The sequence below is a fragment of the Palaemon carinicauda genome, chromosome 10, assembly GCF_036898095.1.
Source record: "Palaemon carinicauda isolate YSFRI2023 chromosome 10, ASM3689809v2, whole genome shotgun sequence".
Taxonomy (NCBI): domain Eukaryota; kingdom Metazoa; phylum Arthropoda; class Malacostraca; order Decapoda; family Palaemonidae; genus Palaemon; species Palaemon carinicauda.
Window position 1 is genome coordinate 76,153,989 of NC_090734.1, and position 24,713 is coordinate 76,178,701.

The 24,713-nt window shown below is 45.2% G+C and overlaps 1 protein-coding gene across 2 annotated transcripts in view; it reads right to left on the reverse strand.

Annotated features, from left to right (window-relative positions):
• Positions 1-24,713, reverse strand: part of LOC137648651 (uncharacterized) — a 522,517-nt gene that overhangs the window by 411,135 nt on the left and 86,669 nt on the right. For both annotated transcript variants that reach the window (XM_068381656.1, XM_068381655.1), the window contains exon 3: positions 8,309-8,408. In XM_068381656.1, the coding sequence (XP_068237757.1) occupies positions 8,309-8,408 (100 nt within the window). The remainder of the gene's footprint in view (positions 1-8,308; positions 8,409-24,713) is intronic.

Below are 24,713 nucleotides of genomic sequence, written 5' to 3' on the forward strand. Positions count from 1 at the left end.
GAGTATGACTGATACATACCCCAGCAATAATGAGTCACCGATTTCTCCTGGAAGAGATCACGAGCTGAAGTCGTTCCTTAGATCCAGGAATTAATCTTGGATCTCCTCTGGGATGTTGGATACATTAAGTGCAGTACAAAATGGGTTCCTTACCAGGGGCTTGCATCCCTCTTAGTGTCTTGCTATAGGCAAGGTAATCTCAATCGAACGAAGGAAGGGGCTCTTGTCCCTCTGCCAGCTCAGGGAAGCATCACTCAAACTTTTTCTAGAGACTGAAGATGTTCAGTATTTTCATCCTTGAGGAACTGATCCAATTGGATTTAAGATTCATCCATCACTGCACAAAGCTTTTCGAACATATCGATGTGCATAAGATTGGCTTTCCGATGCCAGTTTTCCAGTTTGGAAACACAGGCCAGGAGACTGTCTTGAAAAAAGATATTTGCTTCCCTTCATTGGAATTTCAAATTTAGCTTTGTTCAGTTGGTCGGAAATGTCAGCAAGGTATGCAACATTTTTAATCCTTGCTCCATCCTCAAAGTGAGCCACCAGATTTCTCTCTTTTTTTATTTTTTTGAGCCTCCAGGAATAACTTTATTTCATCTTTCATCTCAAAGACACAGTTGACATGTTCCTTTTTGATAACCAACATACTACTGTGTAGAAAAGGATTTCATGTCTTTGCACAGTTCTTTAAATAGACAAGAGTTGAGTTCTGCAGTTTGTATATAATTCACAATTTTGATTACAGAATCAAGCATTTCTTGCAGAGCCAGGGAGAGTCATACTGGCGGCCCCCTTGTTAGGGCTTCGCGAACCCCCAGGGGGTTGCGACCCACTACTTGGAAACCCCTGTATAAACTACTGTACTATAATACTCATAGTAATAATAAAAATGATATTTTAATTATAAAATAAATTTTTGAATATACTTACCCGGTGAATATATAGCTGCAACTCTGTTGCTCGACAGACAAACTCTACGGAAAAAACTCGCCAGCGATCGCTACACAGGTTGCGGGTGTGCCCAACAGCGCCATCTGTCGACCAGATACCCAGCTCTTATGTAAACAAAGACTCAATTTTCTCCTCGTCCCACTGCGTCTCTATTGGGGAGGAAGGGAGGGTCATTTAATTTATATATTCACCGGGTAAGTATATTCAAAAATTTATTTTATAATTAAAATATCATTTTTAAATATTTAACTTAGCCGGTGAATATATAGCTGATTCACACCCAGGATGGTGGGTAGAGACCAGTAATATATGTTTACATTTTATGAGCTAAGAGTTTTTTATTTCATTTTAGAAGTTATCAAAATAACAAAAACAAAATAAATAGGTACCTGGTAAGGAAGTCGACTTGAACAATTACTCTGCCTTTTAAGTACGTCTTCCTTACGGAGCCTCGCGATCCTCTTAGGATGCTGATCGACCCCTAGGAGCTGAAGTATCAAGGGTTGCAACCCATACAACAGGACCTCATCAAACCCCTAATCTAGGCGCTCTCAAGAAATGACTTTGACCACCCGCCAAATCAACCAGGATGCGAAAGGCTTCTTAGCCTTCCGAACAACCCATAAAAAACAACATTTCAAGAGACAGATTAAAAGGATAAGGAATTAGGGAATTGTAGTGGTTGAGCCCTCACCCACTACTGCACTCGCTGCTACGAATGGTCCCAGTGTGTAGCAGTTCTCGTAAAGAGACTGGACATCTTTCAAGTAAAATGATGCGAACACTGACTTGCTTCTCCAATAGGTTGCGTCCATTATACTTTGCAGAGATATATTTTGCTTAAAGGCCACGGAAGTTGTTACAGCTCTAACTTCGTGCGTCTTGCAAAGTTCGGTCTTCCTCACTCAGATGTGAATGAGCTTCTCGTATTAACAATCTGATAAAGTCTGACCAAGCATTCTTTGACATAGGCAAGGATGGTTTCTTAACTGAACACCATAAAGCTTCAGATTGGCCTCGTAAAGGTTTAGTACGCTTTAAATAGAACTTAAGAGCTCTAACAGGGCATAAGACTCTTTCTAGTTCATTGCCTACGATCTCCGATAAGCTGGGAATACCGAAAGATTTAGGCCAAGGCCGAGAAGGCAGCTCATTTTTGGCTAGAAAACCAAGTTGCAGCGAACAAGTGGCTTTTTCCGACGAAAATCCGATGTTCTTGCTGAAGGCATGAATCTCACTGACTCTTTTAGACGAGGCTAAGCATACCAGGAAAAGAGTCTTAAGAGTGAGATCTTTCAGGGAGGCTGATTGTAACGGCTCCAACCTGTCTGACATGAGGAATCTTAGTACCACGTCTAAATTCCATCCAGGGGTAGCCAAACGACGCTCCTTGGTGGTCTCAAAAGACTTAAGGAGGTCTTGCAGATCTTTATGTTTGGAAAGATCTAAGCCTCTATGCCGGAAGACCGATGCCAACATGCTTCTGTAGCCCTTGATAGTGGGAGCTGAAAGGGATCGTCCTTTTCTCAGGTATAAGAGAAAATCAGCTATTTGAGCTACAGAGGTACAGGTCGAAGATACAGAAACTGACTTGCACCAGTCTCGGAAGACTTCCCACTTCGATTGATAGACTCTAATGGAAGACGCTCTCCTTGCTCTAGCAATCGCACTGGCTGCTTCCTTCGAAAAGCCTCTAGCTCTCGAGAGTCTTTCGATAGTCTGAAGGCAGTCAGACGAAGAGCGTGGAGGCTTTGGAGTACCTTCTTTACGTGTGGCTGACGTAGAAGGTCTACTCTTAGAGGAAGACTTCTGGGAACGTCTACTAACCATCGAAGTATCTCGGTGAACCATTCTCTCGCGGGCCAGAGGGAAGCAACTAACGTCAACCTTGTCCCTTCGTGAGAGGCGAACTTCTGCAGTACCTTGTTGACAATCTTGAACGGTGGGAATGCGTAGAGATCCAGATGTGACCAATCTAGGAGGAAAGCATCTATATGTATTGCTGCTGGGTCCGGGACTGGAGAGCAATAGATTGGAAGCCTCTTGGTCAGCGAGGTTGCAAAGAGATCTATGGATGGTTTACCCCAAGTGGCCCAAAGTCTCTTGCACACATCCTTGTGGAGGGTCCATTCGGTTGGAATTACTTGCCCTTTCCGACTGAGACAATCTGCTATGACGTTCAAGTCGCCTTGGATGAACCTCGTTACTAGGGAGATGTCTTGACCTTTTGACCAGATGAGCAGGTCCCTTGTGATCTCGTACAATGTCAGTGATTGGGTACCTCCTTGTTTGGAGATGTACGCCAAAGCCGTGGTGTTGTCCGAGTTAACTTCCACCACTTTGCCTCGAAGGAGAGACTTGAAGCTTTTCAAGGCCAGATGTACTGCCAACAGCTCCTTGCAGTTGATATGCATGCTCCTCTGACTCGAGTTCCACAGTCCTGAGCATTCCCGACCGTCTAGTGTCGCGCCCCAGCCCACGTCCGATGCGTCCGAGAAGAGAACGTGGTTGGGAGTCTGAACAGCCAGGGGAAGACCCTCTCTTAGGTTGATATTGTCCTTCCACCAAGTCAGACAAGACTTTATCTTTTCGGAAACCGGGATCGAGACCGCTTCTAGCGTCTTGTCCTTTTTCCAGTGAAAAGCTAGATGGTATTGAAGAGGACGGAGGTGTAGTCTTCCTAGTGACACAAACTGTTCCACGGATGACAGCGTCCCTACCAGACTCATCCACAGCCTGACTGAGCAGCGTTCCTTCTTCAGCATCTTCTGGATGGATAGCAGGGCTTGATCTATTCTGGGGGCTGATCGTCTTGTTGTTCAGCAACGTCCTCATCAGAGGGTTCCTCATCCGAAAACTGATGAGGAAACGGCAACGGAGTGGGCAACGTCTGGCTCGCTGAGTCTGGTCGCACTGGTGCATACGTGACGGAGCCGGACGCAACATCATGGAACTGCTGCACAGTCTGTGAACTGTCAACAACCATGGGTGCGCGAGGAAGCACAGCGTCCACCCGAGACTGTCTAGACCGTCTGGGTTGTGCAGTCAACACCATACCGGGTTGCTGAGGTTGACGCACTGCGTCAAAACAAGTCACCTCTGCTGGTTGTTGAACGTCCTGAACGTCAACAACCACCTCCGAGCGTCGCTTAACGTCAACGTGCGGCTGGCAACCCACACTGGGTCGCATCGGTGGAGGAACCACCTCAACTGGCAGACGTGAGAAGGTTACCTCAGCGTCAACAGGGCGCACAACCGACCGGTTGGAAGGTTGTTGGCCAGAAGGTTCGGCAGCAACCTTCTCCGCATTAAAGTCCTCTATCAAGGATGCAAGCTTGGACTGCATGTCTTGCAGCAAAGCCCATTTAGGGTCTACGGGAGCAGGTGCGGCAACAGACAGGGGTTAGCGACTGAGGCGGTACCGCTTTCCATCCCTGAAAGCCTTGTTTATGCATGACATAATTGTACAGCAAAACTTCAAAGGCTCGAAAACAGCTGTGAAGTTGACCTGTAAAATACTTGGAGCGTCTCCTGGCCAGGCGCCAGGGAGATTCTACGAGATTTGAGAAGTCTATCTGGGCAGAGGCATGAACTCCCAAGCCGAGAACTTCTCTCGTGTCATATCAGACTCTCGCTCTATAAGCCAGTTTAAAAGAAGGGAAAGCAAAGGCAGTATCCCCCAAACTCCTCCTGGTGATAAACCAGTCGCCTAGCCAACATAAAGCTCTCTAGGAGAGCGAGAGAGCACTAGCTTAAAAACAACGGCTTCGAAGTAGCTAGGCCTAGTGTAAGCTCTGACGTTTAGGCGAATAAGATCCGGACAAAGATCCTTAAAAAAACAATCATCATGATTTAATTAAAGTCCATAGAGGGCTAAGCAGCTTTAGGCTCCTCTCCATCTGACAGAGTCCTCAAGGGAATATCAGTAGGAGGGGGAACAGCAACTTCCTCATCTACAGGAACCTTGTCCGATAAAAGCCGAGTCTCAAGCAAGGGAGAGACCTACCGTGGTGGCAATGCTTTACAAGCAGAGTCCACACTCACTGGTGCATTAGTAGCGGACCAGAACGCAACGTCATGTAACTGCTTGACAGTCTGTGAACTGTCAACAACTGAACTGTCAACCACAACAGGTGCGTGAGGACGCACAGCGTCCACTCGAGACTGCTTTGACTGCCTAGACTGAGCAGTCAAAACAACTCTAGAAAGCGGAGGTTGACGCACAGCGTCAAAACAAGTCAACTCCGATTGTTAGCGAACGTCTTGAACGTCAACAGGAGCATCAGCAAGTGGCCTAACGTCCAAATGCGGCTGAAAATCCACACGAGACCGCATCGAGTGTGGTTCTAAACAACCTGACTGACGTGACTTAGCTACGCCAACGTCAACAGGAAGCACAAAGGAACGTTAGGTTGGCTGAAAGCCAGGATATCGATGAGATAGATAAACGGCTAGACTCAACGGACTAATCGGCAGAATAGTCTTCCATAAGGGAGGCAAGCATATTCTGCATGTCTTGCCATACAACCCATTAAGGATCAACGGAAATGGTTGTGGTAAGAGACGAGGGTAACGTCTGTGACCGCAACACTTTGCCAACAAAAAAGACTCTCGGGGTCTGTGTTACGCTTTTGTTAGGCGGCGAGCAGTTATCCGATGACTGCATAGGGTCAGAGCTGTCCTAATGGCTGTAACCAGGACGCTGGACCTGTCCTGAAAGGACTGACTTTCGCTTAAGGGCTTCGAAACCTTGTGACAGGTTTCTTATGCGAAAAGCCTTCGGATGACGAGGAGAAAAAACGTCTCTCTCGTCTTATGGTAGGGGAGATCTTGGTAAGATACACCCGATACCATAGAGGGAAACGTCTGTTCGTTGATCAAGGCCTCTCGAACCCATAAGTCGTTCGACATTACTTCTCCCCTGGGCTTGGAAGCTTGCAAGAGGTCCCGGACTAGGTGAACGACAGGCACGAACAGACGAACCCTCGGACGCAACACTGTAACACTTTGCGCATATCACTTTATCACTTCGATTTTCTGTTTTGCACTTATTTCACTGAAATCGAAACTTTTACTGATTTCTACCTGAAACACGCAATTCTACCCTTCATTAAAAGGTAGTAATTGCGAAATCAGTCGTATAATGCAAGCTCATTAATACCAGCAAAAAACAGAAAACATATTTTAAGATAAAAAATTCAGTGGCTGGGAAAGAGACTAAACACTAGTTCATATAAACTACGTTTTCAATCTCTCACCGCACATAGCCTGGGGACGAGAATAAAAAACTAAAAACGTTTTATCCTTCCTCCCCGTACAGAGACTAGGGACGAGAGTAACTCGAGAACAACGTTACCCGCTTGAACGGAACGTTTTCTCTCCTCTCTCTCCCTCCGTCTCTATCTCTCTCTCTCTTTCTCTCTTGATTTCGCACCTAAGAGAAGAGCCCAATTATATTTCGTCAAAAAAACATGTTATTTGACTAAAGGAAAAAACTGAAAAGTTTTTCAAATAAAAAGTTCCTTTAAAATAGAATTTAAAACATTTAAGCTAAGAAAGAATGAACAAAACGTCAGAATCGATTTACTCTTACTGCAAAGTGAAACCGTGATACACTCTCTCTCTATCGTAACGATAGAGCGCATGTTGAACGTACTGAACGTCAACAACTGCGTAGCATAAATAAACTAAACGTTAGTTCATCTTTGAAAACAGTACGAAGACTATCAAAGAAATTCTTTCATAAAATATTACATTTAAAAAGTTTTAAATCCTTAGCTCTTTAAAAGCTATTTACGATATAAAGGGCTCAACGTTGATTAACTTCGGTTTCCAAGTTAGGACCGCCTACTCTCAGGAAAGGTCGCATATAAACAAAACATTAAAATTTATTTTTATATGTTTATAATAAATGGAAAGTTAATCGAAGAGGCCTAATAAAGGCGGAGAGATATAAAATATATAGAGGAAAATCTATAAATAATTTATAACGTGATAAGATAATTACTAAAAGCCTAAACACACTTCCGTCTAAGGGAAGGGTCGGCCATTTAAAAGTGAAAGAAAGTCCATACTCTCTTTGTCACCATAATTAAATCTATCCAAAACGAGTTCAAGATTTAAGATGAAGATAAAACACCTGCATTGCGAAAGCTCAAAACCAGAATATAGTACTTCACCAATAAGATGTGAAAAACTCCAGTTTAGCAACAGCGAGTAAGTACGTCTTGTCGACACGTCGACAGAGAGAAAATTGAGTCTTTGTTTACATAAGAGCTGGGTATCTGGTCGACAGATGGCGCTGTTGGGCACACCCGCAACCTGTGTAGCGATCGCTGGCGAGTTTTTTCCGTAGAGTTTGTCTGTCGAGCAACAGAGTTGCAGCTATATATTCACCAGCGAAGTTAAATATTTAAAAATCTTAATTATTACAATTATTATTATTAAATACCAGTAATAATAACAACTCTATCCTGATTGTACTTTTTCTCTGCTTCCCATCCCATCATCACAAGTTTTGCAATAAAAATCTTAATTACTACAATTATTATTACTAAAATTACACCAATCATAACAACTATCTTAATTGTACTTTTTCTGCCTCCCCATCACCACAGGTTAAACCAATTTTCAGCTGTCTCTCCCTTCTAGTCTTCCACTTTTCAAAAGTTTCACAACCTTTTCCTCATATTATGATGTTAACACGAAGTCATCTGCATACAGCAGCTCCCAGATGATTCCTTTATCATTACTATGATAAACAGTAATGGAATGGTGCTGATCTTTGATGGATATCAACATTTATCTCAAATTCTTCTGATATTTCTAACCCTGTTTTCAATTTGCATTTATCTCAAATTCTTCGGATATAGCTGGCCCTGTTTTCAGTTCACATCTATAGTAGTGTTAAGGTATGGTGATTTCATCAATTGAATTAACATGTCTATAAATACTTTATATACTTTATACAGTATTACAGTACTTATAATCAGAGTTGCCCTCCTCCTGACCCTCAAGATTCTTGCAGCTGTTCAGAATACACACATGAGACAGTAAGAAACCAGACTTGGGAAATCTTTTGAGCATCCATAGAGTTCCTGGCTGCTACTAATCTTCTTATTCTACAACAAACTAAGGTGTCTTGGATTTTGTGGTAAATATCAAATGGATCCAATTGTAAGTACTATAGTGAGCTGGTGAAAAAACTCCAAATACAGTTTAAGTAATTTTCAAAGTAAGTTTACATACTATTTCAAAAGAATCCATCAATGTTTATATGAGTCCACATAAAAGGTTTCTAATAATTCAAGATGAGTAAAAAATATCTGTAACATGGAAATACTGTACATACCTTCTTCTGAAGATATTGGAACTTCATTTTGATGTGTGAGAAGACTCCCTTCATTGATAAGGTTATCCTGAGTGTTGTCAATGCTAGCTGATTCCACTAACTGGCAAGAGAAAATAATATAATAAAAATTAATATTTACCCGGATCTCGCATCTAATTTTTTTAAAAACTCAAAAATTGTTATACAGTATAGTAAAAACTACAATTTTTATCAAATAATTTGGATTTTTCTTAGTTATACAAACCTGAGTCATTTAAATGGGTTATTCCTAAATCAATTTTGTATGAGCAGACAATTAAAAAGAAAATGGGATTTAACTTGCATATATATTAGGGTATTCAGCAACTCCACAGCTGGGCAGTGTTATGTACTGCAAGCTCTATTCTACCCTGGTCGAGACTTTTGGGGTGGATGAGGCAGGACCTTTGCTTAAATGACTCAAGTTTGTATACCTAGGAAAATACAAATAATTTTAAAAAGTTGTAGTTTATTCCTAGATGGATGAAAACTTCTGAGCCATTTAAATAGGAGTCTCCCTTAGTGGGAGGAAGTCTGTTATGAGGTCACTCGCTCTAAGACATTTACAATAGTAAAAAAGGTTTTATGCAAAAGTAAAAAAGTAAGCAGATTAAGAAAGTTCAACCGGCTCATGATGAGGTGGGGTTGTACTTTCAGGAAGAAAGTAGAGGTGAAGCAGTGTCATTATTGAGCATAAAAAATTATGAGAAATAAATATTCCTAATTATAACTTTTCATTCTTACCTCCATTAGGGTGTAATCCAAGCAAGTAATTCAGGGCCAAATCTTGTGAATACTATATATTCAGACTTGATCTACTTTTCTTACCCCTATAATGCAGAGAATAACTGATGCAGTGATAAAGGATATAGCGTCCTGTAAGAAATCGTTAAATTATTTGCTGAGCCACAACAGCAGGCCCTAAGCAGAATGTATCCAAAGAGCTATAAGTGCAATCTTTCAAGAAGTGGCCTGTGAAGGTGTTCTGTCTCCACAAAACCCCTGCACTAAGAACTTGAGCTACTGAGTGCTTGTTGCGAAATGCTAGGGTTGCAACAAGTCCACCACGGACATCATGTGCTCAAGGGGGAGCCTGGCGATGCTTTCCCAGAGGATTTATACGCTCTCATAATAGTCCCAAGTAAAAAGCGAATAGCATTCTTAGATATTTTCTTTTTGGAGTGGCCTGTGCTCACAAATAAGTTAGGAACTTTAGGCCTCAGAGAAGCTGTTTTCTTCAGATATTTTCTGACTGCTCTTAAGAGACAAGATCATGAGAGTCAAATCTATAAACAAGTACAGTTCCAAGTACTTACTCTCTTGGCTGAGGATAAGCCAAGAAGGAAAAGAGTCTTCAGGGTAAGATCCCAGTCCAGAGATTTATGCAAGGGTTCATAAGAAACTTCGCCACATTTCAAGAGGGAGACTTAAGTTCCTGAGGAGAGCCAGTCTGTTCAAAACCACTGGATAGTTCCCATGATGAGGAGAGATCAAGGCCCTTTAGTTTAAAAATAACAAATTTGCAAGTAATTTGTATTTTTCCTAACGATACAAACCTGCAGCTATTTATAGGGATTATACTTTTGGAGAAGCTAGAAGACTAGCCATAAGACTTTAAGGTGATATATAACTACCCGCTTGCTAGTTAGCAGGGGAGGGTAAGGGGGGTTAGCCTACCCCATCATGTTCTGGACTTCGGCCTGTAGGGCTTGCTCCTTTGCAGATCCCTTCGCATAGGAGCTCGATGGAACTGGATTGGATGGAGAGATTGGAGGAACGGGACACGATACCCTGAATGAATCAAGGAGACTGTCCAGGGTTCACCACTATGCTGCTACTACTACTACCAGTGGCGTTGCAGGTAAACCCCAACTGGTAGACAAGTGGGAGGATTGCTGGTCCTAGCGGGAGCCGTCTCGGCCACTCATTTTAGTCCCTCTTCCTCCACAAGAGGATTTAGAGCTCTTTTGTTCCTTGACAGAAAAGGACTTCTTAGACACCTTCTTAGATGTGGTCGTCTTAGATGTTGGCATTTTGGTGATCTGTGGATGCTTCTTCTACGACGGAGCTATGCGGTAGGACCGAAATGTCAAGGCCTTACGGAGAAAGGAATCATGGTTGGACTTCCTCCAGTGCCCCAACACCCTCTCCACCTCTTCCATCCTGAAAAGGGAGTAGTCATCATTAGTGGAGTTTCTGAGCCTCGTCACTTCTACCTGGGGAACCTGTCGATGGAATCTCTCAATTATCGAGTCCCTATGCCTGAGAATGGCACTCGCCCACAAATTGACCACTGGTGGGCGATTGACTGATTGATTGATTGAAAGTTTTCTGGCATCCTGACATCTAAGGTCATTGACGCCGATAGCATTTATTATATATGAAAAATAAGAGAGAATTCAATTAAAACCATAAAAGTTAAGAAGTCATTACAATTGTTAAATAGTTTTCAGAAGACCTGCTTCTGAAATAAATCTAAAAATTCCGCTCGCATAGTAGGACACATCATGTCCAAGAAACTTGGCAAGGATGAACCTGCCATCCTCACCTCGAGCCTCAAACAGGTATCTATTTCTCAAGTTAGTAAAATTAGGGCATTCGGTCAACAAATGCCTCACTGTTAAAGGTACTAAACAGTCCTCACAATATGGTTGGTGTTGGCCCTTCAGCAGAAACTCGTGTGTCAACCGTGTGTGACCAATACGGAGACGGCAAAGAGTCGTCTCCCATTTTCGGGGTATCATGTTATACCTCCAAGGTGATATGATATTTGTTACTTCCCTCATTTTATTGCCATCTTGACTATCCCAGTGCTGTTGCCATTTATTACAAAGAAATTTCTTGATGTAAGGTAGGAAATCATTACAGGGAATGGGATACCTCCTTGGTAGCAACTCGGATGCCGCATTCTTCGCCATTAAATCTGCCTTCTCGTTCCCGGACACACCTACATGTGCTGGAACCCAACAAAATCGAACTGTTATACCTCTCCATCCAATAATAAAAACCCTTTCTAAAATCTTTAAAACTAGAGGGTTACTAGAATTGAAAACTTCTAAAGCTTGAAGAACACTCCTTGCATCACTAAAAATTGTAAAATTACCCTCCTTTTCCAAAGCTATTTTCTCAATAGCGGTTAGTATGCCATACAGTTCGGCAGTAAATATGGAAGCTGTTAGAGGAAGTGCACCTCTACAATTAAAATCATTACTATGTACTCCAAATCCAACGCCAGCATCAGATTTGGAGCCATCAGTATATATAAAAGTCAATCCCCTATGTTCTTCAACATGTTCCATAAAAAGAGACCTGGATTCTAAGTCAGTCATATTCTTCTTAACTCCAATAAAGTATTCACAAAAAGATATGTCATGTAATTTCCATGGAGGGGTTGATGATACCTTGAATGGAACCACCTGTATTGCGGTCTGCCCCCCATGATGTATGGGACAATACTTTTAAAAGATTCATAGCTTCAACACATTTAGCTTTTAATGCTTTTAAGTGAGAAACCCATGTAAGCCTACAATCAAATATCAACCCTAAAAATTTAGCTTCACTTGCACATGGGATCCGTTGACCTTTGATGTATATATCCGGGTCTGGATGTACTCCCCGGATACGACAGAAATGGACAATTTTAGTTTTACTTGTCGAGAACTTAAATCCATTCATATCGGCCCAATGGATAATTTCATCAATAGAGTGTTGTATTTTTCTCTCAACCATTGCCATTTTAGTCCCAGCAAATGATATGGAGAGATCATCCACAAATAATGTTGCGAGAACATCCCGGGGAACGTCTGAGGATATCCCATTAATTGCTAGTGCAAAAAGGGTTACACTCAGCACACTCCCCTGAGGAACTCCTTCTTCCTGGCATTTACTCTGTGATAGAGCTTCCCCAACTCTCACTTGGAAAACTCTATGTGAAAGAAATGACTGAATGAATAGTGGTACCTCTCCTCTCAATCCGATTTCATGAATGGTTTTAAGTATACCATATCTCCATGTGGTATCATATGCCTTTTCAAGATAAAAAAAGACTGTCACATGGTGATGTTTGGAAGCAAACGCTTCACAAATGGAGGACTCGAGTCATACCAGCACATCAGTCGTTGAGTGCATTTTTCTGAATCCACATTGAAACGGTGATAAAATACCATTTTTTTCAAGGTACCACATCAGTCTTGCATTGACCATCTTCTCCATAATTTTACATAAACAAGATGTCAATGCAATAGGTCAGTAGTTTGCTGCTAAAAACTTGTCCTTCCCGGGTTTTAAAAAGGCTAAAATAATGGCTAGTTCCCAAACACTTGGATAACTATGATCATACCATATTCTATTAATAATGCTTAAAATAAACAACTTTGTATTAAAATGTACATGTTTAATCATTGCGTATGGAATTCCATCAGGTCCAGGTGTTGTATCGTTGCAAGTGGAAAGTGCAGAATCATATTCTCTTTCAGTGAAAGGAGAATTACAGTATATGACTCTTCCCTTCCTGTTGCAAAATTTAAAATTTTCTTTTCTTCAATGCTCCTGTATTGGTGACCAGGAGCTGCTACACTCTTGCACGATACATTTGAAAAATGGTCAGCCAGGGCATTGCTAACTTCATTTCCTTCAGTCACATACTGACCATTCACCTTTAACACTGGTGGTGGGTTTGGGGTTTATTTGCTTGCAATCTTTTTTACTTTCCTCCATACAGAAGATGGTGGTGTCCTACTATTAATGGAGGAAACAAAAGCCACCCAAGATTGGCGTCTAGCTATCTTCATGGCACGGCGGAACTGTGCTCTACACTTTTTGTACATTATCAAATTTTCCTCCGTACAGCGTTTACGCAATCTAGTCAGAGATTTTCTGGTGGCTCTGTGCAAGGCTGTTAATTCTGAAGACCACCACGGGACTGGTCGTCTTTTGAATATTCCTGTGGTTTTGGGAATCGAATTGATTCCTGCTGTATGGAGAGTTCCATTCAGTAGGTCTATGGCATCATCAATACTTTCAAACTGATCTGCACTCCCTTCGATTTCACTTAGCTCACAAAATCTAACCCAGTCTGCCTTGTCAAGATTCCATCGTGGCGATCTTTGTAAAGACGGACCCTTGTTGGTGTTTATAATGATTGGTGCATGATCACTAGTACGCCAATCATCTAATGTCCTCCAATCAAAATCAAGAAGGCAGTTAGAGCTTGCAATTGAAAGGTCAATGCATGACAAGGTACCTGTCTGAACATGGAAGTGTGTGGGCTCTCCTGTATTAAGGAGTCCCACATCCTCATTCTCCACAATTGATGAGATAATATTGCCCATTGTGTTTGCTAAAATATCACCCCAATAAGGATGTCTACCATTCATATCTCCCAGTAAGAGAAATGGTTGAGGGAGTTGATGAATGACCTCTGCTAAATCATCATATAAAATATTATCATTTGGAGGCAAGTAGAGAGAGCATATTGTATATTTTCTTCCTATATCAATTTCTAAAACCACTGCCTGCAGTGTTGTACATATAGACATAGGTATTTGGGGAACATCTCGACGAACGTACATGAGACTTCCACCATGGCTCCCTGCTTGATGATTATATGGTGTTCTATAGCTAACATACTCTCGAGGACTAGGAGTGTTAGCATCAAGCATACTTTCCTGTAGACATACAATTATGGGGGAATGTTCATGAATTAGGAGCTTAAGTTCTTCAAATTTTGCCCTTAAACCCTGACAGTTCCATTGCAAAATTGAGGAGAAAACTATGGATTATTTCGGAAAGACATCTTGGATGAGGTCTTCCCATTAGCAGTTTTTAATCTAACATTATTACCTGTAGGTTTCTTCAGAGATGGTCTTGTTATGTTGGGTTTTATGTTGGTGTTTTTCTCTGTACAGTATCTTTTTTATCTATTTGTTGAGGGGGATGGTGGACCTCAACTTGAATTTCTGATTTATTTAAATTGCCTTCTGGTTGATCGGCAACATCAACAGACAAAACATCATATTTATTTGATGTCATAATTCTAGTATTTCTTATGGAAGGGGGTGAGAGAGATGGAGGTCTCTCTCTTTTACGATTAATAGGTTGTGAGTTACCAGGTTTTTGTACCTTCCCCACTACAGGTACACCTGATAACTTGGTGCCAGGTGGAATCTCCATTAAATCAGGCAAGGATATGGCCTGGGAGAGGTTAGTACTATCCTTTGTAATGGGGGGCAAAGGTTTGATAGTGGTGGGCAATGTCTTTTTGTTGATACTCAATGATAAATCTTTAGGAGGAGATGTTCTTGTCTTATGCAGCACTTTATCAATAGATGGTGAATTCCTTTTTCGAGAACTACCTACAGTAGTAGGTGGGTGAGATGATTCCCGAGGAACTTTTTCTCCTGTTTTTAATGTCTTTGCATAAGTATTAGATTTATTTAATAATCTCTTGGCATGCCCCACGCTTACATGTTCAATAATTGATTTATTGAGGGCAGCCTCTTCTAACTTATAAAACTGGCAGCTCCTATCATTAGATTTATGATCAGAGTTGCAGTTTAAGCACCTTGCCTCAAGTGTACATTCCCCATGGTAAATATTGGAGCAAGTATTACAAATTTTTTCACTACTGTAAACTTTGGAAGGATGTCCAAATTTAAAGCAATTATAACATTGCAGTGGCTTCTGCTTAAAAGGTTGAACTCTGATCCTTTCGTTTTCTATGTCTATGTGGAAAGGTACATCGGCATCATGGAAAGTAAGAACAATCATTGATGTTCTAGGTACTTTATGTACTTTCCACACTGATAGAGGACACATAGCCAATATCTCCTCTTCAGTAAATTCATACAGATCCCTATTAAAAAGCACTCCCCTTCAATAGCTAAAGTTTAGATGGGGTTTGATGTCCAATTTTATATCATCATTTACTGTCTTCAAATTGGTCAGTATAACAGACTGTGTGTATGACTTGGCCTTTATCAAGTAACTTTTCTTACCGAATCGAGATATATCTCCAGGTGCGATCGTACCTACCTTCCTCTGAAGAAATTTGCAGATCTTGAAATAATTTTCCGTACCTCCTACAGATTGAGCAAGAAGCCACATTGGTGGTTTTGGCTTTCTTTGGGATGGCATATCTGCCTCTATATCTTTATCAGCCCAGTCTGCTGGTCTGTAGACATCCAGATCTTTAGGTGCCCCATTACACAGAGCACCCTTAACACTCATATTACTGTACCTACTTTAATATCAACAATATTACGGCTTGCATTAAATGCTTCCTCATGACAATTAAATGATAACCAAGATTCCCAATTATCATCTTGAAGTTTCATTCTAATTTCTTTTATTAATCCGTAACACTCAAATATTTTATGTAGCATATCATAATTAGCTTCTAATGGGATTTGGGTAACGTGCAGGACATTCAGTTTTCCTGTGCTGCCCAAATTACCCTTTTTCCGAGTGTTTAAAGAATAGTCCTTTTTAGTTCCTACGTCGTCAACGGAGTTTTCTTTAAATGAATTGCCAGAGGTCGTCAACAGTGCCGGGGGCGAGTCAGCATATCCGGGGGAGGTGGGGTCATTCTCACAAGAATCCATCAGAATAAAGAAAAGAGAAGTGTGATTTTTTGAATAGTTTGATTTACCTGCTTGAGAACATTAAGGCATCACATGTTGGGAAGGAAATTTGCACTCTCCACTACCGGCACAGTGAGAGTATACTTCCCAGATGGTCCACTCCATACCCTACCCGAAGGATAGCATCAAAACAGATATAGAGGCACAGGTGTAAGCTGAACCCACCTGTTAGGACTGAGACCAAGAAACTATGGAATCATCCTCCCCATATCTATAATGACGGGCTTCCGGCCAAAAGCCGAGAGTCCTACCCCAAGCGTTGGATCCCCCCTGGATTCCGAAGACCCAACACTTGAGAATAGTTCCGCCAAAAAGGTCCAAACCATCTTCCGGATGGCTGAGATCATCCAATACTCTCACATATAGCTTTGAGCACAAACACCTCCCAACCGTGACACCTTTCCCATTCATCAAAGCAGGCAGCAATACCGGATGTAGAAACATCCGCCCAAGTGGCAATAACAGATGTAGAAACATCCATGCCATAAAGAGAGAGAAAAAAAAATAATAATAAACATGACAAATTCGTAGATAATTTTTATTTTTCCTAACGATACAAACCTTAGCTATTTACATGGGGTAATTACTTTGGCGACAGCCGATGACGAGCCATAAAGTTTTAACGAGGGTTTCCTACCCCCACTGCTAGTTAGCGGGGGGTAGGGAGGGGTAGCTAGCTACCCCTCTACCCTCACACACACCGGTAATTAACTCACTTTACTTAGAGGTAGGGCTTATCATGGGGGACAGGGCTGGCGGGCACATAACTGTAAATAGCTAAGGTTTGTATCGTTAGGAAAAATACAAATTATCTACGAATGTCATTTGTTCCGTAACTGAATACAAACCAATGCTATTTACATGGGGTGACTCAACCCTTAGGAAGGGAGGTAAGTCCCCTGCCGTACTGGCTTTGGCTTGCCCGGGGGCTCCTAACCCGAGTCCATAAAGGAAACTCCAGGGTTGGGGCCCCTGCACCTCGCAGACAGCTGAGGAGCTGCTGCGGCCTGCGTAAGTCGTGTGTGAAGGTGAGCAGTGACATGTCCTAGGAAGTTGGCCTGGAGTTCTTTAGAGGGAAATCTAGGCTAGGACTACCCAATACCACCTCGTCAGGGTATGGGGACATGACAGTATTACAACTTAATACTAGGATCACAAGGGAGCATGGCTTACCTGCAGAGGTTCGAGGTCAGCTGTGCAAAGGACCCAAGATGCTGTTTTTCTCCAAGGAGGAGAGGATGAAGAAAAGAAAAGGGCCAGACAGATCTTTTCATTCACACAGACTAAAACCGGGTAACAATGCCCTCAACCCTCTGCTACTTGTCTAATTAGGAGCCTGAGGTTAGACCAGCTGTTGTGCAGCCACCACAGGGCCGATAGAAAACGTATCGAGCCTCCTGTGTGTCACGTCTTGCAGGTAGTGGGCCGTGAAGGTGGTCTGACGCTTCCACACCCCAGCTTGCAGGACCTGCGTCACCGAAAAGTTCTTCTTGAAGGCCAGAGACGTAACAACGCCCCTGACATCATGCGACCTAGGGCGCCGCGACGGAGGAGGGTCAGAACTCAAGGACAGGTGGATCACCTTGCGGATCCAGGCCGAGATGGTATTTCTGGTGACCCTCCTTTTCGTTTCCCCGGTGCTGACGAACAAGTTCCGCACCTGGGGGCGGGCTGCAGCTGTTCTTTTGAGATACAACCTCAGACTCCTGACTGGGCACAGTAGGAGATGGTCTGGGTCATCTGTTACAGAACAGACTCGAGACCTGGAAAGAGTCGAACCTAGGCTCCGGCACTCCCGGGTTCTGAGTCTTAGCAACGAACTCAGGGACCAAGCCGAACGTTACCTCCCCCCATCCCCTTGAATGGGCGACGTCGTAGGAGAGACCAAGCAATTCACTGACTCGCTTGGCCGAGGCCAGAGCTAGCAGGAACACCGTCTTCCAGGTAAGGTGGCGATCAGAAGCCTAGCGCAATGGTTCGTAGGGAGGCCTCTTAAGAGACCTGAGAACCCGAACCACGTTCCAAGGAGGAGGTCTCACTTCCAACTGAGGGCAGGTAAGTTCGTAACTCCGTATGAGAAGAGACAGTTCCAGCGAGGAGGAAATGTCCATTCCTTTGAGCCTGAAGGCAAGACTTAAGGCTGAGCGATAGCCTTTCACTGCCGAGACTGAAAGGCGCATTCTTCCCGCAGATACACAAGGAACTCCGCTATTGCTGGTAAAGTGGCATCGAGGGGAGATATACCCCTTCCACGGCACCAACCACAGAAGACTCTCCACTTCGCATGGTAGACTCCTGCGGATGACCTTCGCAGGTGGCCAGACATCCTTTCCGCAACTTGTTGCGAAAACCCTCTCTCTTTGAAGAGATGCTGGATAGTCTCCAGGCGTGAAGTCGAAGCGAAGCTACGGCTTTGTGAAAGATGTTGGAATGTGGTTGTTTGAGTAGCTCATGACGTGGAGGGAGTTCCCTCGGGATCTCCGTGAGGAGCTGCAGAAGGTCCGGAAACCACTCTGCGTGATGCCATAGCGGAGCTATCAAGGTCATCGAGAGGTTGACCGATGTTCTGGTCTTGTTGAGGACCCTCGTCATCAGACAGAATGGGGGAAAGGCGTATACGTCTACGTTGTCCCACCGTTGTTGGAAGGCATCTTGCCAGAGGGCCTTGGGGTCCGGGACTGGAGAGCAGTATAGCGGAAGCTTGGTGTTCAACGCTGTAGCGAACAGGTCCACAGTCGGGGAACCCCACAAAATCAGGACTTTGTTGGCTATCCGAGGATCCAAAGACCACTCGGTACTCACTATCTGCGTCGCTCTGCTCAGACTGTCGGCGAGCACATTCCTCTTGCCTGGAATGAAGCGAGCCACAAGTGATATCGAGTGGGCTTCGGACCATCTCAGGATCTCTAATGCAAGATGTGACAGCTGTTCCGAAAAGGTACCTCCCTGCTTGCTGATGTAAGCCACCACCGTAGTGTTGTCGCTCATCACCACTACAGAGTGGCCCGCCAGGACTTGGTGGAACTTTTGAAGGGCCAGAAAGATGGCCTTCATCTCCAGCAGGTTTATGTGCAGGAGGATGGTCGGGAGCGATGGCGCACAGGAGGATGGTCGGGAGCGATGGTGCGAGGGCGCGCAGGAGCTAGACCGGGAACATGCCCGCGAGAGCGAGTGGGCGAAGGCGTAGGCGTGCGGCGAGCTGGAACAGGAGGCGGCTGAGCGCAAGGGCGCGCAGTGATTTGATGCAGGCCCGGAGGGCGATAGATAACAGGAGCGCCCGAACGAGTGTCCGGTAGGACTGGCCGAGGGCGCGATGGCGCGGGAGCAGGGTCGCGAGCGACCTGAGAACGAGAGGTCTGATGGCCCGACTAGACCGGTTTACTCGCCTGAGCAAACGCTAGGCGAGCTGGGGATCGTGGGAGTGCATGGCGCGTATCAGGAACACGTCGCATCGGGGTTCGCTGCTTCTGGGGTCGCGAGGATCGAGCCGCTTGCCCCACTGCTGTCTTAAAGATAGGCACGGGGCGGGAAGCAGGAATAGGGCGCGACTGAGGAGCGTCGAGCGCGATCGTAGCATTAACAGATTCACGCGGTTCCCGAGGCGGCCGTGAGCGGCCGTGTGCGCCCATGCGATAACTTGGCAACCTCTGGGGCGACGAGCGATTGGGGCGCGTCAGGGGCGATCATAGTATCAACAGAATCGCGCTGGTCCCGAAGCGGCCGTGAGCGTCCGTGCGCTGACTTGGCAACCTCTGGGGCGACGAGCGATTGGGGTGCGTCGAGCGCGATCGTAACATTAACAGATTCGCGCGGTTCCAGAGGCGGCCGTGAGCGCCCGTGCGCTGGCTTGGCAACCTCTGGGGCGACAAACTGAGTCGTCGCGACGCGTGATCGCGATGGAGCTGTGTCAGGAACTGCGTGCGGACGCGCATCGCGAACCTCTCTCGTATCACGAGACTCCCTACTATCGTGGATCTCCTTAGATGTGCGCGATGGGGTGTGCGTGAGCGCTGGTTCTGGAATCGCGCGGGGACGCGTATCTCGTCTCTCCCCCACAGGGCGCGACGAGTCCGAAGGAACCTGTGGCCGCCTGTGCGCCAACTCAGGAACCTCCTGGATCACACGTGGTGAAACAGAAACCGGGGGCCGGCGAGGAGCCGGAGGGCGCGTGAGCGCTGAAGGCCGCTGGGGCACCGGTGGGCGCGTAGGTGCCTTATTAGGAACTGGCTGCAAGTGCGCAGGAGAGCGCGGCGGCGCTATAGCAGGGCGTGCCTGCGCAGTTGGGCGCTTACGCGCTACATCAGGAACTGCAGAAGGGTGACGGCGATCAGCAGGAACAGTGGCGCGAACGCCCAAGGGTGAGCGCCGAGGCGCTTTATCAGGAACAGCTGGAACAACAGCAACAGGTAGCGCAGGCGGAGCCTTACGCTTAGGGGCGAGCTGCGCAGATGCGCGCTCAAGTCCCTGAGACCCCGAAGGATCAGGAGGTTGCGCAGTGGCAATCTCCGGCGCGTCAGCAGCAGTAGATGTAGACGGCTGAGGTGACAGCTCGCTTTGTCCCGAAGGACGATCATCCTCCGACCGGGATCGCGAACGGTCCCTGGAGAGGTCAAGGGTGGTAGCAGGTAAATCAGGAGAACGGCGAGTCGTCTCCTCCGCAGAGGACTGTGGTGACGATGAGTCGAAGAGACGCCTCCTAACCCCTTTGAAGGGGAAGAAAGGCCTCTACGGCGAAGGGGAGGACGAGCCTTCCGCCTTATATGCCCACGAGGGGACGTGGGATCAGCAGGCTGACCATCAACAGGCCTCCAAAGAGGCGTCTCTACCAGAGAACTCCCCCGAGAGGGAGTCTCAGCGGAAGGAGAGACCGTAGGACTAAGCTCCTCCCTCGAAGTATGTTCAGAGGGAGAGACAGAGCCTTCTGCTACCGCAGCCACAGAAACAGGAGTTTGGTCAGACCCACGGGATGTTTCCGACACAACAACGTCAACCACAGACAGAGGATCTATGTCCGCTGAGGTTGACGATTGTTCGGCAGCCGCACCCCGTTTGATCATACCAAACAAGACTTCCTTGGAGGGCGAACCCTGTAGCCCCAAGGAAGCCCAAAGCTGAAAAAGGTCAATGTTAGAAACAAATACCTCCTCCGAGGGGGAAGGGGCAGCCGCCTCACTATGGTAGGCAGCGACCTCTCCCTCGCCACGGGATCGGTTAATGACATCAACATCACGGTCTACGCTACCTCTCGCCGGCCTCTCGGAAGAGGCCGCCCGAGCGGGAGCTTCGGAGGAGGAATGGGCGGCGGAAGAGGAAGACTTAGGATTTTCTCCCTTCCAAGAAACCACAGAAGGAGAACGATCCCTCTTAGCCTTTTTCTTACGTCGCCGTTCAAACCTCTCCCACTGGGAGGTAGACCACTCCCTACACTCAATACACAAATTCGAACTATCACACCGTTGGCCCCTACACTGGGAGCATAAGGAGTGCGGGTCCGTCTCCACGGCCGACATAAAGGCCCCGCAAGGGCGGCCGGGAAGTCCAGGGCAGGTACGCATTGTCAGTAAAGGCCAACTTCACACACACTATTAAAGAGAGAAAGCAAAAACAGATTACTGTGGCGGTCAAAGCGAGGGAGAGCACAGACAGGTCTGTTCTCTTCCCGAGCCAGAAGTAAAGTGAGTTAATTACCGGTGTGTGTGAGGGTGGAGGGGTAGCTAGTTACCCCTCCCTACCCCCCGCTAACTAGCGGTGGGGGTAGGAAACCCTCGTTAAAATTTTATGGCTCGTCATCGGCTGTCGCCAAAGTAATTACCCCATGTAAATAGCTAAGGTTTATATCGTTAATGAACAAATACATATATATATATGTAAATATGGAGTTTTTATGATAAAACAAAGTTTTATGAATACTTACCTGGCAGTTATATATATATAGCTGATATCTCTAAATCGGCAGAATTTTTCAAAACGAGGCAACCGCCTTGTGGTGGTTGGGAGGTAGGTGGTAACACCCGTCACAGGGTGGTCCAAGGAATCATTCCCATGTCTAAGACTTCAGTTCATCTATGCCCGACCTGTCTCCTGAGGGGAGGTGGGTGGGCCTTAGAATATATATATAACTGCCAGGTAAGTATTCATAAAACTTTGTTTTATCATAAAAACTCCATTTTTATGAATAGTACTTACCTGGCAGTTATATATATATAGCTGATTCACACATTTGGAGGAGGGAAACACAGTAAACATCGTTGGGGAAACAACAAAAGAGTTGTAGGAGATAAAAACACCTTGATTCCTTGCCTGCTAAGGTAGCTGATTCAAAGGTACAGCCTTTAGAGTGGCTTTCCCTTAGGAGTTATCCAGGAGTAAGCCTGCAAAGCTGCAAAAAAACTCAATCGAGTCTGTCAAAGGGATAAGACCAACAACTTGACTAGACTTCAGAAACTACCTTCGCCCCATATAATAAAAACTGCAACCTTACTCAAACCAACCACCTAACCCTGCAACATAGACATAAACTATCTATCTAGACTGAGGGAACCGCACCACAAGACGAAGTCCACAGACCATCATAAAAACACAAACCCTCATACATGCATATAAACCAAGGTTGAGTGGGGTTATTAACTCCTTTGCCTAATACAGAAACCGCAGCTATGTATGGGCCCAAGGTATAGCACTTGCCAAAGTTTACTCTCACCTCTTTAAGTTAATGAGAAGCGAAGACAGAGTTGTTCCTCCAGAAAATAGCATCCATGAATAGCCTAACTAACATATATTCCTGATATGCCAGAGAGGTAGCAATGGCTCTCACTTCGTGAGCCCGTAATTTCAACAGGGCGAAGTGTTCCTCCTCACATAAGAGGTCGTGAGGTTAATGACATCAAACGTCGTAGGACAGGGTTACGAAGGGTTCTCGCTCTTTACGAGAAAGATGAACCTTAAGCCACAAACTGCCCTATCCTAATTGAAGTTCACCCTCTTCCCAATCGCCTGGACTTCGCTGACCTCTTGGCATTCGCTAGAGTCATAAGGGAGAGGGTTTTCTTTGCTACAACCCGAAGAGAGGCTAGCGAGATAGGTTCAAATTTCTTGGAGCACAGAAACTTAAAACACCACATCCAGGTTTAAGAGTACCTATTACGTCGTCTGAAAAGGCCCAATGAGGTCCTGCAAACCTTGACTTTGGGACAACTCTAGGCTTCTATGCCTAAAGATGGCGGAGAGCATACTGCTGTATCCATTGATGGTAGATACAGCCAGCTTAGCATCCTGCCTGAGGTACAAGAAGAAGTCTGCAATCTGGCTCAGAAAGGTAGTGGATGAGGAAACCTGTGCCGCCTGCACCAAGCACTAAAGGTCTCCCACCTAGATCGGTAGACTCTTTGTGAAGAGATCCACCTTGCTCTGGCGATAGATTTCGTCGCTTGTGCCGAAAAGCCTCGAGATCTGACAAGCTTCTAGTCAGTCTGAAGGAAGTCAGTTGAGAGCAAGGGGGGTAAGATGATACCTCTCGAAGTGGGGCTGTTTGAGAAGATCTGGACTTGCCGAAGTCTTCTTGGGAAGTCCATCAACACGCCCATCACTTCCGAAAACCATTCCCTAGCAGGCCAGAATGGCGCCGCTATGATCATTCGCCCCGAATCGAGGAGAGCGACTTTCCTGAAGACCAAATTGATGATCTCGAACGGTGGCAACGTAAACATGTCCACCCCTGTCCAATCCATCAGGAAGGAGTCCACTGCCAGAACTTCCTCATCCGGGACTAGGGAGCAGCAGTAGGGGGTCCTCTTCTTCCAGTTGGAGGCAAAAAGGTCTGATACAGGTCTGCCCCACAACATCCAGAGACTGACAGACTTGCGGGTTGAGAGACCATTCTGAGGGAAAAACAAGTCTCTTCCTGCTGAGCATGTTTATCCCGATGATTCTTGCCCTAGAGCAAACCTCCTTTCTAGATCCAAGAAATCAGAACGAAGGCGTCCTTGATCTCGACACACGATTCAACTAGTGTCATCACGAAGTCCTAGATTCTCATGTTCAAAGTCATGCCCCATGCTAGAACTTTGACATCAAGCGTCCTGAAAGACGAGGCGCCGATCGTCTCGTAAGACGTGGCGCCGATAGTCCTGTAAGACGTGGTGCCAAAAGTCCTGTAAGACGTGGAGCCGAGAGGTTAACAGAGCGAGACGCTGAACGTTCTAAAAGACAAGGTGCTGACAGGAAGACCTAATTATTCGATAGGCTCAACATTATCTAAAAATCAAGAGACAGGGACGCTCTGATTCTCCAGAGAGCAGCATTCTGCTACATAAAGCAAAAGTTACGTGAACAAGAGAGGGGCGGAGCTGAGATCAAAACACACGCCCGAAACTGACCCATTCTTATTTGTAAACAAACCCCAGATAAAGTTTGATTGCATAGCCTGCCACTTAGACTCCTCTCTAGAACTGGGAGAGAGAATCGTTGTAGCTAACAACTAAAGGAGGTTTCCCTATAAAAGGAAAAAGTAATCCTCCTTCAGAAGAAGTACTGACCAAAGGTCTGCTCCCCTCTTCTCCAAAGATTTTGATGTCTCCGTGGAGGACTTTGACTTCTGAACGAAGGCGTAAAGAGCATTTACGTCCAGGACCGGACAAAAGACTCCCTCTCCCAAAAGAGCGACATTGAAGTTGCAAAGTCGGTTAGGCAGAAAAGTCTTATCGGAGTAACTAACAAAGGAGGATTCACTAGGAAAAAGATTTCGCATC